This window comes from Enhydra lutris, unplaced genomic scaffold (genome assembly GCF_002288905.1).
Source record: "Enhydra lutris kenyoni isolate GAN:26980312 unplaced genomic scaffold, ASM228890v2 scaffoldscaffold10, whole genome shotgun sequence".
Classification (NCBI taxonomy): Eukaryota; Metazoa; Chordata; class Mammalia; order Carnivora; family Mustelidae; genus Enhydra; species Enhydra lutris.
The window spans coordinates 25,711,657-25,727,345 of NW_019154094.1; the positions used below are offsets into that span (position 1 = coordinate 25,711,657).

Here is a 15,689-nt window from a genome sequence, read left to right on the forward strand (position 1 = left end):
TTTTTTGAGCCCATATATTCTAAAGTACTTCCTTACCATGTGGCCTGGGGAGGTGTTACCAGAGGGTGGAAACTCCAGGTGCCACTTCATGCTTCTAGTTGTTTGAAATGGCAAGACATTTCTGGAAGGCTGGTACTTCTGTTTGAAACGAGCATTACTTTAATCTTTTCAGAATGAGTGTGGTCCCATAATGTGTTTGAGGCCTATGGCTGCCAGTTGTCTGGTATTGAATTCAATAGTCAAACTGTTGGTACTTTTTAATGCTGCAAAAATGAAAAACCCAAGTTTCTAGTTGGTAAAGGAAGAATGGGATTAGAGAGCTCTGGGACGTTCTGGATTGGAATGTATTAAAACATTTGCAGATGGAATTCATGGCAGTTCTTTTATGCCAAAACCTAGCAAAAAGTTGTTGAGATTAATCAACTCCCACACCAATGCTACAATATTACTTTTTTTTTTTTTTTTTTTTTTTTTGCTTCGTCCACTACACAAAGACTATGAAGCATTTACCAACTTCTCAGGCGCCGTGCTAGGAGACACAGTGGAGAATAGGACTCCATGATGCCTGCTTTCATCGTGTTTAGAGTCTAGAGGGGCAGCAAGGTGAAACTACAGACATAATTAATTTTTATACAAAGATAGCAAGTGTACAGAAATATACCCATACATCAAAACAGTCTTTTCAACCTGACTTACCTTCTTTCTCCTGTTCATTATGATCCCAAATTTCAAAACTCAGGTGTTGAAAATGGGAGAGGCTTTGAGTGTGGACAGGGGAAAGGATAATTCATGTTTCCTTCCCATCCTCCCCTGCAGCTCAGTTGTCTTTTACTCAGTTGGGTAAGAATTTACTGAGCACGTGCTGTATGTCAGAGACTGAGCAGGCACAGAGGGCACAAGCAGGAACACTGCTCCACCCTACCTTCCCAGTCCTCCCAGAATTAATCCCCTCCTGCCCTCCAGTCCTTCTTTATCTCCACTTGAGACAAGGCACCTGCAGTGCTGGCCTGTGCCTTTCCTTGATGGGTTACGTGCTGCTTCTGAGTACGGAACTGTAAGAGGTCTGTCAACCCTCAATAAAATTTATAATCAAAATTCTTCATCTAATAAGGATTGCCTTTCATTAAATCCTCGGACACTGTTTGTGAAGCCTTGTTCTTTTTTTTTTTTTTTTTAAAGATTTTATTTATTTATTTGACAGAGAGATCACAAGTAGGGAGAGAGGCAGGCAGAGAGAGAGGAGGAAGCAGGCTCCCTGCCGAGCAGAGAGCCCGATGCGGGGCTCGATCCCAGGACTCTGAGATCATGACCCGAGCCGAAGGCAGCGGCCTAACCCACTGAGCCACCCAGGCGCCCCTGAAGCCTTGTTCTTGACTTCCCCCCGAACACCTAAAAAAAAAAAAAAAGAAAGAAAAGAAAAAAATTTCCTGCTACCATCAGCCTGTGGATGGTCGTTGCTGTCTCCTTTTCCCATATTAGGATTTATAATGATTCTGGGTAAGTGTGCAAATGAGTGTATTTTGGATTCCTGGTCCCTTTCTTAGAAGGCAAAAGCTCTCAATCTACTTAGTAGGGGCCGAGAGCTCTGCTTTAGAAATCCAATTCTGAAAGATGAACTTGACCTTAATACCAAATTGCGCAGCACTATTAGACATTTCTTATTCTTTTCCTTTTGGACAAATGAATTCTATGCCTTATTACTCAGCTTCAGAATACATACCCATAACATCCTCCTCTGTCTGTTGCAATGGGCTTGCTCGCCTCTTATTTCCGAGAACACTTTCATGCCTGTGATCTCAGACAAAAGCCGCAGGCTGCCTCTCCCTTCTGTAAGGATTTACCATTAAACAGGTGGGATTTCCCAGCCTGCCCTTCCATGGAGCAATCACTAACGGAGACACCACTGAGAAGGCAGAATGTCCGACTGAAGTGGAAAATTGAAGCTTTGGTTCCTGCCTCTCTAATCTGCTTCCGTCCACATGCACGTGGTTTCTCCCTGTCTCAGAGGAACAGAAGGGAATGGAGAAATCGGGTGTTGGTGGGGGGAAAACGGGCTGCGTGATCCCTATAAGAAAGAAGATTAAGTGCCACCAGGCTCATTTACATTTGCCCATCCCCGGCCTTCTCCGTGCGGTCAGAACCTGCCATGGGGAAACAGTTGAATTTACTCTGCTGAAAGGATTCAGAAAGAACAGTTTGCAAACAAAGAAAGGCCACTGGGGAATCAAAGAGCAGGAGGGGCCTGTACAGACATGTCTGCAGGACTCTAGTCTCCTGTGTTCCCCCACGCTCCCTCCTGATCCCCAGCACGTGCTAGTGGCAAGACTTACAAAGTTCCTCCTGCCGGGAAGCCAAAGGGCCCTTTCGGACCATGTCACAATCATTTTGCCTCACATCTGGATGGGCACACATGATATTTCCTACTTTTCTTTTTCCTCTGTTCCTTTCATCACAGCTCTGTGAAGGTACAAAAACAGGGACTATTTCTCTGGTAATATTTAGTGTGCACTGAGAATAATAGTGATTTGTCCAAGAGAAACTTCCTGTCACTTCATTCCTAGTCATGGAAAGTTGCTAGGTACCAGGGAGAAAATGTTACAGTCCCAGCCCTCAAAGAGCTTAATCCAGTGGGGGACAGACGTGCATCCAATCCTCATTCAAGTAAATGTAACACCACTGCTGTGATGAGGCTAGGAAGGAGAGGCATATGGTGCTCTGATGTGGCCAGAGAGACAGAAGAAGGGCTGATCAGGGTACATTTTGAAGGAAGTAGGAGTGAATCATGCAGAGAATGGCTTGTGCGCAGGCTGTGGGGGCCAGAGATAGGGCAAGGTCTAGAGTGAGATCAAAACCCCCGGGGGACGGAGTGTGAGATCAGGAGGCTGTGTATGAAAAGACCACAGGCAGGGCTGCTGCTAGCCCTCGGGCTCCATCATACTGATTATTGAAAGCACCCCTTACTCCTAGCAGATGCAGCCCAAGCCAGATTGGTTAGTGAGTCAAATGTGGCCTGGAATGTAGCCTCCCCGCCCCGCCGCCCCCTTACCACCCCAGCCAGTCCTCCTTGTGCCAGGTACAAATCCCATAGCAGTATTTAGTGGCCTGGAGGCACACACAGGCAGGCGCCAGACCCTGTGGGGCCTTGGAGCATGTGTAACGAACTGTGTTTTTATTCTAAGAGCAAGGAGAAGCAAGAAAATGGATGGGTGGGTTCATCTGTGCAATGACCCTTCTGGCTTTGAAGGACCACAGAAAAATATCACCAGTTTAGAGAAATCCACTGTGAGTAAATTGTTCCCTGCCTTTCTTGGTGAGTCAGGCTTCCTCAGGAACCCAACTACAAAAATACCTTTTGGGGTTAGAAAATTGGAACTCAGGGCAAAGCGGCTTCCACTGCTCAGGAAGTATTTCACTGCCTTTTTGGCTCTCGTGGGCCTTGCATTGTGCCCAGAGTTACCAACCATACCCTTGACTTGATCTGAGGATCTCTGTTTTGGTAAACTTTTATCGCCAATCCTACGTACAGCGGGTGAGTTTGAACATATTTACTAACCTGTGCATTCCCTACCTTGCTTATGTGTAAAATGAAATGTGTTTTTCCAGATCTGTTCTAGCTCTAAAATTGTGTGGTCAGCCAGGTTTTTTGTTTTTGTTTATTCCACCCCCCACTTCAGGAGCTGAAATTATAGCTCTGGCTAGCTGAATCATGTTGGCACATTAAGGACATGTGTCCACACCTGCTGGTAGCCACCTTGCCTCAGAGAGAAACCAGAATGTCAAGGGATTTCCCAGAATGATCCTTCGTTGCTGACCCCAAGTGGAAGAATACTGAGAATGGGTGGGTGTGGGGGTGGGGGGATTGGAGTCTGGAAGCTGCCTAACAATACACAAGGGGCTGTCATGAATTGCTGTCATGGTTACATCAGCTGGCATCCTTTTCTCTCCCCCACATCCCTTCAAATGTGTTTCATCACTTCTCTAGGCCTCAGTTTATTCATCTGTGCAATGGGACTGAAGCTCTTTATCTTTGAACACTCTACAGTTGTTAAACTAGATCCTATTTCCATCAAGGACAGAAAACTGCATTCTCTCTCTGTCCCACTCTGTCCCTTCTCCCTTATCTGTCCTTTTCCCTTCTCTCTATCTTCCTGTCTCCATTCCTCCCACCCTTTCTCACTGGGGGACTACCAGTAGATGAAACTCCACCTATCAGAGCCCAGTGGCAATTGTCCCCACAAAAGCTGGGGTAACATATTTATGGGAGTTTTTGTCTAAAGCTTCCTGGGCTTTATTGTGACCGGTATGACTAAGAGCCCAGCTGTTGACTAAGAAATTTCACTCATCTCAGATGAGAGCCAGCTCCCAAGCTCCTGCACCCACTGGAAAATGAAATTAAACCCTGGAGGGTGGTGTTTTGTTTTCCTCCAAGTGCAAGTAGGTGCCAAGGCCTTGGAGTGGTACAAACTTTACTCTTTGTTAGAATGGAATGGCGCTTAAGAAGAATAAGGAAGAAAACCATTTCTGCTCCGAGTAACTTTGTTCATTTTTTCCAGCTTGGAAACTTGGTTACTTTCTAATTATAGATTGTGGCTGGGTGTGTTGTAAGCTAAAACCAGTTCTATAGGGCTCTGTGCTCTGTTCTTTTCCCTTGAACATGAGCAACAGGAACAGGTGAAAAGCAAATTTGGAATTGCTTGAGTCAGGCCTGGATTTTTTGTTGTTCTTTGTCCTGGGCTTTATTTAGACATTCAACATAGAAGCCTACTTTGCTTGTCCAGAGGAAAACAGACAAAACTTGGCATACTTTTTATGATGTGCTTCATCTCATGAATTATTTTGATAGGTGTTCTAGAAGGAACTGAGTAGGATACCTTTACTATTTTGCTACCAACCAACCGTCTTTTATTTGCGGTTTATGCAAGGCAGTTTCCTTAAACTTGAACCCTCCACTCGAGTGTTTTGCATTAATGTTGATGTTTGCTTTCCTTTACAGCTCAAAATTATCTGGGTGAAACTAGTAAACAATGGGAATAAACTACCCACAATGCTGCCCAGTATAACGGCTCCAGTCTCTCAGGATAACTTCTTTCAGTGTCTTTCGAGGCCTAGGAATGAGATGTATTAATCAGTAACAGTTTCTGGGCCTCTCCGCTCCGTTTCCTTTACCACCTGCTAAAAAAGATTTTATTTTTGCCCTGTCCAGTTCTTCCCTTCTCCAAGCCTGCAGTAGTCTTTCCCAGATCTGGGCAGAAGGTACAGCATAACCCAGATACAATTTTTTAAAACAGAAAAAGTACAGAGTGACTCTGTGGGCCCAGACGATAAAGAACTGGTGAAGGACAGACAGAACGGTTCCATTGCTGGACCCTGGGAAAGCCTGGGGGAGTGGGGTGGTACCCCTTGCCACAAGAGGATCTGGAGAAGCGCCAGGAAACCAGGCTTTGAGTGGGAGAGGGAACAGCATTGCTGTGGTGTATGAATTGCAATTGCATGAATGTTGTTGGAGAGACAATGGAAGTAAAGATGGGCGGTTGTAGCTGGCCTGTGCCCAGCCTGGGTTATAGACAGGGGAGAAGCTGCTTTTATATTTTTATATTTTCCTTTCATATATGTTCATTTTATTTCTGATTACAAAATAAGTTACTGATTGTAAAAATTTCTCCTTCTCAGGTACATGACATATATAAATCCACCTAACGGAGAGAATGTAGTATGATTACTTTTACCCACTCAATAGACTAGTAAATCGTTCCATATTATCGAGTATTTAAAAATAGCTGCATATACCACCTCTAAAATGGTGGCCATATATATTACTGCTGTAAGTTTTTCATCATAAATACCACTCCTGTGAAGATTGTTACATCTCGGTCTTTGCATTGTATTTGTTTCCTTTGATTGTATTCTGAGGAGGAGATTTATTGCCTGGAAGGGGATGAATGTTTGAATGAAATAAGCAACTTACTATTATGGGGTTTTACTCTAAATTATGTCCTACTGCACTACTCTTACCACTGTTTAATTCCATGCGTTTTAATAGAAATTTTTTTTTAAAGATTTATTTATTTATTTGACAGAGAGAGATCATGAGTAGGCAGAGAGAGAGGAGGAAGCAGGCTCCTCGCTGAGCAGAGAGCCCGATGCGGGGCTCAATCCCAGGACCCTGAGACCATGACCTGAGCCGAAGGCAGAGGCTTAACCCACTGAGCCACCCAGGCGCCCCTTAATAGAAATTTTTAACTTTACCAAAGCAGTTTCACATTGATTTTATCCCTGATTTCACCCATTAAGGAATGCAGTACTTCCTCTCTTACTTGAAACTATTTCACATAGCTTTTGTGTTTCAGAAGGCAAACTCAGAGCTAAAACATAAAGGGATTTTTTAAAAAGAACCTTAGTTATCCTGAATACGAACCCTGCCATGAGTGTGAATCCTTCATCTGTTCTGTTTCAGAGAAAGTAAGCTCTTGGCATCACCTCCCAGTCCTGTGTTCCCCCTGTCTCTCATTTCCAAATTAGTCATGTTGATATTCAGAGCATGATGAAAACACACTGACCTCACTGTCCTTGCGGAGTAAAATGCTCGTTAAGCCCATTATTAGGGTATAAAGTTAGTAACTCATTGTCCTTACTGACCACAAATGTCATATTAAGAACTATGTATATGCTGTGGGTTGGGTGTCAGTGAGGGCCACAACACCCAGTCCCTTCTCACTTCGGAAATACTGCGTCTAGTTTTCCTCTTTCTTATCAACAATAGTGTAACCTCTGGGTATGTAACAATGAAGGTGGGGGCTCTGTGCTTGGAAATCTCAGCTGATAACCCATCTCCTAATGACACTCTTGCCCCTTTTAAAGAATTATAATAGAGTCTCTGTGCTGGGAGTCATAGACTGAGATGCTTCCAGGGGCCAGGCAGGTTATGTAAGGGAGCAGTGCAGGGCAGCTGTTAGACAAGCAGTGATGAATGGCGGCTCAGTGAGGGCCATGCAGTAGATGATCGTAGGGACACGGAGGCTAATTGGAGAGCATTTGTTCCATAGGAAAGAGAAGGCGCTCTAACCAGTCACTGACAGGTGGAAAAGTGAGCCTATTCTTGTTAGATTTTCTCGTTTACAGGAGAAGCTAGAAATCCCAAGTTGTATGGATTTTTTTCAATACATTGGGATTCAAACACTGTACCATCCAAACACAAATGTGACAACAGACTGGGTCTGGCCCATGGAGGCCATCATAGGACCTCTATGCACGTCTGTTGTGGCAGCTTCTGGGAGGATTTAGATAAACCCGAAGAGCTCAGAAAATATGTGAGTGCTGTCCGGGGTGTGTACTAGAGCCCAGGATATAATGAAATGAAACATCCCCTCCAAAAGAGGCAGTCTCTCTTAAATTACAAAAGTCTCTTAGCTCTTTGCCGCATTTACCGTGAGAATGAAGACCGTTCTCAGCAATCAGACTGTTGATGTTCCAGCAAATGTCAGCATCACTCTGCAGGGACACACGGTGATCGCGAGAGGCCCGCCAGGATCCTGTGGGGGGATGTCAGTCACATCAGTGTAGACATCAGTCTCCTGGAAGGAGAAAGAAGAGGCTCAGAGTTGACAAACCTGGGGGAAGAGAAAGGGTCAGGCTCCTGTTTGCATCATCTGTAGTCACGTACAGAACGTGATCAAGGGCGTCACACTGGGCTTCCATTACGGGTGGAGGTGGGGCTGTGCTTGCTTCCCCAGCAATGTCGTTCCCTGGGAGAATGGTTCTCTTGTCGAAATCCAAAATTTCTTGGGTGAAAAATACATCTGCAGGGTTTGGATGAGGCCAGGCCTGGCTTGTTCAGTATCTCAAGCCCAGGAGAATGAGTTAATTCTTGAAGGAAACAACATTGAACATGTATCAGATTTGGCGGCTCTGGTTCAGCAAACTGCAACAGTTGAAAACAAAGATATCAACAAAAAGTTTGGATGGTACCCGTGTTTCTGAAAAAGGACCCGTTCCGCAAGGCGACAGACAAGTAAGACCGAAGTTGTCCAGCTACAGAAACAGCAAGATCCCAGATGGTTCCTCAGACTTATTTGTAGTATTTTGTTTGTTTGTTTATTTGTAGTATGTTTTAAAATGCAATAAAAACTGGGGCGCCTGGGTGGCTCAGTGGGTTAAGCCTCTGCCTTCGGCTCAGGACATGATCTCAGGGTCCTGGCATCGAGCCGCACATCAGGCTCTCTGCTCAGCGGGGAGACTGCTTCCCCCTCTCTCTCTCCATCTGCCTCTCTGCCTACTTGTGATATCTCTCTCTCTCTCTCTCTGTCAAATAAATAAAATCTTTAAAAAAAAATAAGAAAATAAAATGTAATAAAAACCATGTATGGACTTTCAGGGGAAAATGTTTTTGAAAATTATAGGCCTCTAATAAGATGACCAGTTTGTTGGGAGTCAGACTTCCAAATGTCTTGGCTCCACCATTTTTCTCACCTCCATGCCTCAGTTTCTTCTTCTGAGAAATGAATTAATACTATCTGCCTCATCACATTATGAGGATTAAATAAGACCATGTAGGTAAGTACTCAGCATGGACTTGACTCCCCCTCACTTTCTTCACCTTCATTCACATCCTGTGGCTCCCAAGTGCTGACCTCGCCTCCCTCTTTTCTTCTTATTCCAGGTTCCTGAGCCCCTTCAACATGATCTTTGGAGGCATTGTGGTGGTGCTTGTGTTCACGGGGTTCGTGTGGGCAGCCCACAACAAAGACATCCTCCGCCGGATGAAGAAGCAGTATCCCACGACATTTGTCATGGTGGTCATGCTGGCTAGCTACTTCCTCATATCCATGTTCGGGGGAGTCATGGTCTTTGTGTTTGGCATCACTTTTCCTTTATTGTGTAAGTGAACCTCAGTCTTCTTTTCTTATGCCATAAAAAAAAAAAAGAAAAAGAAAAAAGAAAAGTAGGAGCAATTGTTCACTGGGAATTACCTGGCCTGTTCTTTATGTTTGTTGGCATGTCTGCAAAATTATCTGAATTTTTTGCCACAACAGATCAAGACCTGATGTTTCACTAATTCCACAGAGATATATTGAGGGCCTGGTATGTGTCAGACATCTTCTGGGGATACGACAAGACACAAAGAAATACAAATCCCAAGTCCCATGGCAAGAAATTTGCACAGCCTGCATCAGCCTCTAGATTTGTCTAATGTTCGTCTGTTCTCAATCTCCTTAAAGATTCCTAAAGGACATTCATACTGTCCTGACACAGAATGAATGGATTTCATTTAGAAATAAACTCTTTACTGTCTACTTTACTCAGTAGATCATGTTTAGTCTCAAAGTGCCCTAAGTCTTTAAGAATAAGTGGCCCAGGGGCGCCTGGGTGGCTCAGTGGGTTAAGGCCTCTGCCTTCGGCTCGGGTCGTGATCCCAGGGTCCTGGGATCGAGCCCCGCATCGGGCTCTCTGCTTGGCAGGGAGCCTGCTTCCTCCTCTCTCTGCCTGCCTCTCTGCCTACTTGTGATCTCTGTCAGATAAATAAATAAAATCTTTAAAAAAAAAAAAAAATAAGTGGCCCAGAATACAATTACTGAGTGCTCTGATTTTGGTGGCGAGAGCCAGATATTTCCCAAATTTTACATGTGTCATTTACTGAGATCCCAAACGCTTGAAACCTGATATACAGAACAGATATAATCCCAGTCTCATCAACAGAAATCTAATTAAAATTCTATTATATTAAGTCACAGGAAGATCCCTTTAATAGCATTTCACATGGGCATTTATTTCATTAAATAAAATCAGTTGCTTGTTTGGGGTTATGTTAGATTAAGCCCAGATATTTCTGGGTGAATTCACACCTTAATGGACAAAATATTTGTTTTTTTTTTTTAAGTATTTATTTAAGTAAACGCTATACCCAATGTGGGGTTCGAACTCTTGACCTCGAGATCAATAATTGCATGCTCTTGCAACTAAGCCAGCCAGGTGGCCCTTATTGGACAAAATGTTTGAATCCGCAAATTCAAACTTTTGAAATATTCCTGAAGTTCTCCTTATGTGCCAGGCTTAGTATTTCAAAGGTTCTGGTTTGTTTTTAACGCAGCTCGTTAACTTCAGTACCTTTCCACATCAGGGCCCCGGACAGGCCAGTGTTATGAAATAGATCATTGGTAGAGAGTCAAGTGTCCAGATTTCTATTCCTAGACCTGCTGGAAACCAGCCATGTGATTTGGACCAGGTACCCTATGTGGGCTGCAGTTTGCTCATCTATAAAATAAGGAAATTAGAGAGGATTCTTGACTCCTAGACCTTGATGATTGTCAGAATCATATAGGACACTTAAAAAATATGGATTGCCTAGCCATATCCCTTAAGATCTTGATTCTGTGATTTGACAGTGGTGCTCCCAAAACCTGTATTTTTAGAAAGTTCCTCAAATGTTTCCAAAGCTCTACGTTGGGAGTCTCCAGATGTAAGGCATACCAGTGTTTCTCAAAATGAGGGTCTAGGATCACATATATGAGAATCATCCACAGTGAATAGTGAATAGAAAGAAAAGCTCTTTACATCATGGAGCTTTACCTCAGTCTTTCTGGATTTTGGGTGGTGGAGACCTGGAATTTGCCTCTTTTTAACAGGCTCCCTAGGTGATTTATATGTGCATGGGGGTTAGAAAATCACTGATAGAAATCCCCTGCTGGGCCTGTTTAAAATACAGATTCCCAGGCCTGTCCCTTCATGGTTCTGGTTCAGGAGGTCCAGGAGAGGGGCCCCGGAATGTTTCTTAGTAAACAGATGTGAGTAATTGTAAGTGATGAAGCAAATGTGCAGAACCTTGAGGTACCTGAGATCTATAAAACCATGAGTTTTTATCTAGACATCTATACTCAGCACTGTGGGAGACTACCCCTCGGGAGGCACATCTGCCCCTCAGGAGGCACATCCTGGTGGACTTCACCCGCACACTTCCTGCAGGAAGATTATCAGTGAACCGGGCATGAGTTCCTTTTCGGAAAACTTTGTGTAAGTCAGTTTTTACGTGAGTTGGAATCCTGTTGATTCACTGTGAATTTCAAGGCATTTAAGTAGTAGCAGAAGGGTAACAACTCAGCGTGAGAGAGTGTGGCTGCCAGATTAGGGTCCTTCCTACTGAATACGTTTTCCTTTACACATAAAGAAAACTTAATATATGACTTGACAACGAAGAGCCTAAGACCAAGTCCAAGGATCCTTTTGAGGACTTGGATCAGTTAGAGAACCGGACTGGTCTACAGCTAACTGAGGCGGTTTCCCTAAAGTGTGAAGACAGGGAGCGTAAGGTCGCGGTGGACAGAGAACCATTGCTTGCGTGCTAACTGGGTTTCATTTCCCCGCAGTGATGTTCATCCACGCGTCGTTGAGACTTCGGAACCTCAAGAACAAACTGGAGAATAAAATGGAGGGAATAGGCTTGAAGAGGACACCGATGGGCATTGTCCTAGATGCCCTAGAACAGCAGGAGGAAAGTGTTTCCAAAATCGCTGACTATATCAGCAAAGTGAAGGAATAAATACCCATGCCCCATTGATAGGGCTGTGGCAGACATCAAGTTGCAGTTTGCCCTTATCCAGACCTACTTCCCATTTGTGTTCTTGAATTCGGAGGCGCCTGTACCATCCACCTACCTATGGCAGCATGCATGTGTAGGCCCAACTGTTAACATCTCCGATGCTCCAGAGAGAAGCCCTCAGAAACCGTGAGAAAACTACCCTCCTATTATGCCTGAAGTCTCAAGTGTGTCTATGCAAACTGCTAGGAAAGGGATCACACTTGCTTCTGTAGAGAAATAAAAGAAAAAGAATTCTGCGTTGTACAGCAACAGTACTGTTCACTTGTAGGGAGAAAACTAATTGTATCAAGGCAATACGAGTAAATGAAAAAAAAATACTGTTAAAGTAGATGTCAACGCGTTAGACTGTTTTAATCCTCTGCCCCACCCGTGTCCTCCTCCAAAAATATTTCCTGGGACTAGAATACGTGCAGTCTAAACTAGTTTGGCTTTTCTTCTTCTTCTTTTAAAATCAGAGATGATCTGTATCACTTTGCCGCCTGTTTGATGTGCAGTGGAAACTGGATAAACCAGTTTTTATTTTGTTTACAAATATAAAGATAGCTGTTTAGGAGACTACTTTGTCAAGTTTTTGTAAATTTTTGAAATGCTAGTAATGCCTTTTCACTAGCAGGTATCTGTTGCAACCTCAAGATCACCTTCTTTAAGGTTATAGCTATATAACCTATATTATTGAGAGTCTTGTTAAAAAAAGCAACAACAAAAAAATAAAACTTGAGTTCTGTTCATGTGGCACATCTTTTGTTGTTTTGATAAAAAGGTGTCCAAGATAATGTTTCCTATATTTTTTTCACTGTTTAGTTTTTAACTGGAACATTCAGAAAGAAGGAAATTGATGTACATTGTATTGATTTCTTAGGGGCACAAAGAGAACAATAATGGTTGGTCTTTTGAATCTGAAAGGCATCTGTCGATGACCAAGCAAAAAGACTTATGAAGGTGGGAGTCACTAGTGGCTTTCTGCACTTCATAAAAATTGTAGATAGCAATGGTTACCACCGTATGTTTTCATAGCTAGACATTAGAATCAAGATAGCATGAGTTTATCCCGTTACTTTCTTCCTTTTATTTCTCATATATTTAGAAATAGATGATACGAAATGTTTTGCTTGCCAGTTGAGTGATTTCATAGATGAAGAGACAACATTTGGGTTTTCCTAACACTGAGTTATGAAGACAACTGGAGCAGTACTTACTGAAGAGACTCTCTGTACATCCTAAAATAAGAAGCCACAGCATATGCTGCTCCTGATTTGTCTTGCATTTTAACTTCTCACCCAACCCACAGCCTTCCTCTCTAGCACAGTGAGAGCACCATGACTTCATAGACATGGTGTAGAGTTTGTACCCTTACCCAAAGATGATGGAGAATAAAGTTTATCCAAGATTTTTATTTGTGAGACTTTGTTTCATGCACATCTGTTGCTAAATACCTGGGATACTTGGTGACAGCCCTCTACACGATGAGGACTTGCCCTGTGGCAGAAACCACTCAGCTTGTGTTTCACACACCATAGTCTCCCCACCCCCCCCATGTCCCCTATCCATGCTTCTGCTTTCCATGGTTTCAGTGACCGGCAGTCAGCCTCGGTCCAGAAGCAGACGATCCTCCTCCCGACACATCAGGAGGTCAGTGGTAACAAATATGACAACACAATGCCTATGTAATTCCCCTCACTTCATCTCCACAGGAGATATTTTCTCATCTCACGTCATCACAGAACAAAGATAAGTATGTACAGTCAGATGATTTTGAGAGACCGCATTCACATACCTTTTATCACAACATATTATTATTGTTGTTCTAGTTTATTATCAGCTTTTGTTGTTACTCTCTGTGCCTCATTTATAAATTAAACTTTGTTGTAGGCACGTACAGGGAAAAAACAATATATGTAGGGGATTCAGTACTATCTGTGGTTTCAGGCATTCACTGGGGTTCTTAGGCCATATCCCCATTGGATGAGGGGTGGGGGGGCTATGGTCCTATTTAGTAATACTTTAATTCTTTAGTAATTTCCAGTTAGAATAAAATTGAATTCCAATGGGATCCTTTTTTAAACCTGACATATTTGAGCCCTTTCTAGTGTCTACACGAATTCTGTAGACTGAGGGCAAAAGTGACAACTTAAATAAAATATATACTCTTAATAATTACTAATGGTTGGTGGTCAATTCTAAAAGGAAAATAATATAAAAATGTAGCATGTAAGAGCTGTAAATCATTGCATTTTAAAAACAAGTTGGGGTGCCTGGGTGGCTCAGTGGGTTACAGCCTCTGCCTTCAGCTCAGGTCGTGATCTCAGGGTCCTGGGATCGAGCCCCATATCTGGCTCTCTGCTCAGTGGGAAGCCTGCTTCCCCCTCTCTCTCTGCCTGCCTCTCTGCCTACTAGTGATCTCTGTCAAATAAATAAATAAAATCTTAAAAAAAAAAAAAAAACAAGGGGCACCTGGCGGGCTTAGTCGGAGTGGGATCAAGAGTGTGACTCGGGGCACCTGGGTGGCTCAGTGGGTTAAGCCTCTGCCTTCGGCTCAGGTCATGGTCTCAGGGTCCTGGGATCAAGCCCCGCATTGGGCTCTCTGCTCATCAGTGAGCCTGCTTCCTCCTCTCTCTGCCTGCCTCTCTGCCTACTTGTGATCTCTCTCTCTCTCTCTCTCTCTGTCAAATAAGTAAAAAATTAAAAAAAGAAAAAAAGTGTGTGACTCTTGATCACAGGATTGTGAGTTCAAGCCGCATGTTGGGGTTAGAGATTACTTAAAATCTTAAAAAAAAAAAAATTAAAAACAAGTTAAATATATACAATGGAATATTATGCAGCCATCAGAAAGGATGAATACCCAACTTTTGTATCAACATGGACAGGACTGGAAGAGATTATACTGAGTGAAATAAGTCAAGCACAGAGAGTCAATTATCATATGGTTTCACTTACTTGTGGAGCATAAGGAATAACATGGAGGACATTAGGAGAAGGAGAAGAGAAGTGAGTTGGGGGAAATCGGAGGGGGAGACAAACCATGGGAGACTGCTGTGAACTCTGAGAAACAAACTGAGGGTTTTGGAAGGGAGGGGGTGGGGAGAATGGGTGAGCCTGGTGGTGGGTATTAAGGAGGGGATGAATTGCATGGAGCACTGGGTGTGGTGCATAAACAATGAATTTTGGAACACTGAAAATAAATAAAATTAAGACAGTAAAAAAAAAAAAAAGTTAAAATCTTCAACTAAGATTTTTAGGTTAGGAGTGGGTAGATGGAACAAGTGTAAGTAAGCGGCTTCACCTGTCCCTTGACAAAAATCTGTGTAGTGAAACAGTAAGCTATGTATTTGGATCATCTTTTCTCATCACACATCTAAAATTAAAGCCGTCTTTTGGGACTATTAGCACTTTTTGAAATTCCTGACTTTATTAATACTGTGGCTATATAAGCAAACATAAGGTCTTTCAAGAACTTCAACCACTGGGGTGCCTGGGTGGCTAAGTGGGTTAAGCCTCTGCCTTGGGCTCAGGTCATGATCGCAGGGTCCTGGGATAGAGCCCCGCGGTTTGCTTTCTGTTCAGCAGGGAGCCTGCTTCCTCCTCTCTCTCTGCCTGCCTCTCTGCCTACTTGTGATCTCTCTCTCTGTGTCAAATAAATAAATGAAATCTTAAAAAAAAAGAAAAATGAACTTCAACCACTAATACATAGTAAGCTTTTAAACATGTTTAGAGCACTGTGTCCCATGGGTGCTCTTGATGTAGAACATGCTAGACACTTACAAAGGTCCTGCTTGGTGTGCAAGGAGGTTTTATAGAAATGGTAACACAGGAGAAAAAAACTCTCAGCTATTTGCTACTGTAAAATCAGTTACCTGATTGAAACTATAGCTATTCAAACATGGATACTTTAGTATACACTAAATTATCCTTAAAAAATGGAAACACCATATTTCTTTCCCATGACTTGTCCTTCTAAATAATGTGTTGTTTAACTTTTCTCCATTAGATCTATTCTCTCCTAGCCGGTTTTGCTTATGATGTACCACCTATGATTATATAAAACGAGAAAGAGAGGGGCGCCTGGATGGCTCAGTGGGTTAAGCCTCTGCCTTCAGCTCAG

At 43.1% G+C, this 15,689-nt stretch overlaps 1 protein-coding gene and 1 pseudogene across 1 annotated transcript in view; both read left to right on the forward strand.

Moving 5' to 3' along the window:
• Positions 1–12,983, forward strand: part of LOC111144252 (ADP ribosylation factor like GTPase 6 interacting protein 5) — a 20,948-nt gene extending 7,965 nt beyond the window's left edge. The window contains exons 2-3 of the mRNA XM_022498474.1: positions 8,657–8,874; positions 11,358–12,983. Coding sequence (XP_022354182.1) covers positions 8,657–8,874; positions 11,358–11,530 — 391 coding nt within the window. The 3' untranslated portion in view covers positions 11,531–12,983. The remainder of the gene's footprint in view (positions 1–8,656; positions 8,875–11,357) is intronic.
• On the forward strand, positions 7,432–8,404 carry LOC111143907 (annotated as a pseudogene).
• Positions 12,984–15,689: the final 2,706 nt, after the last annotated feature.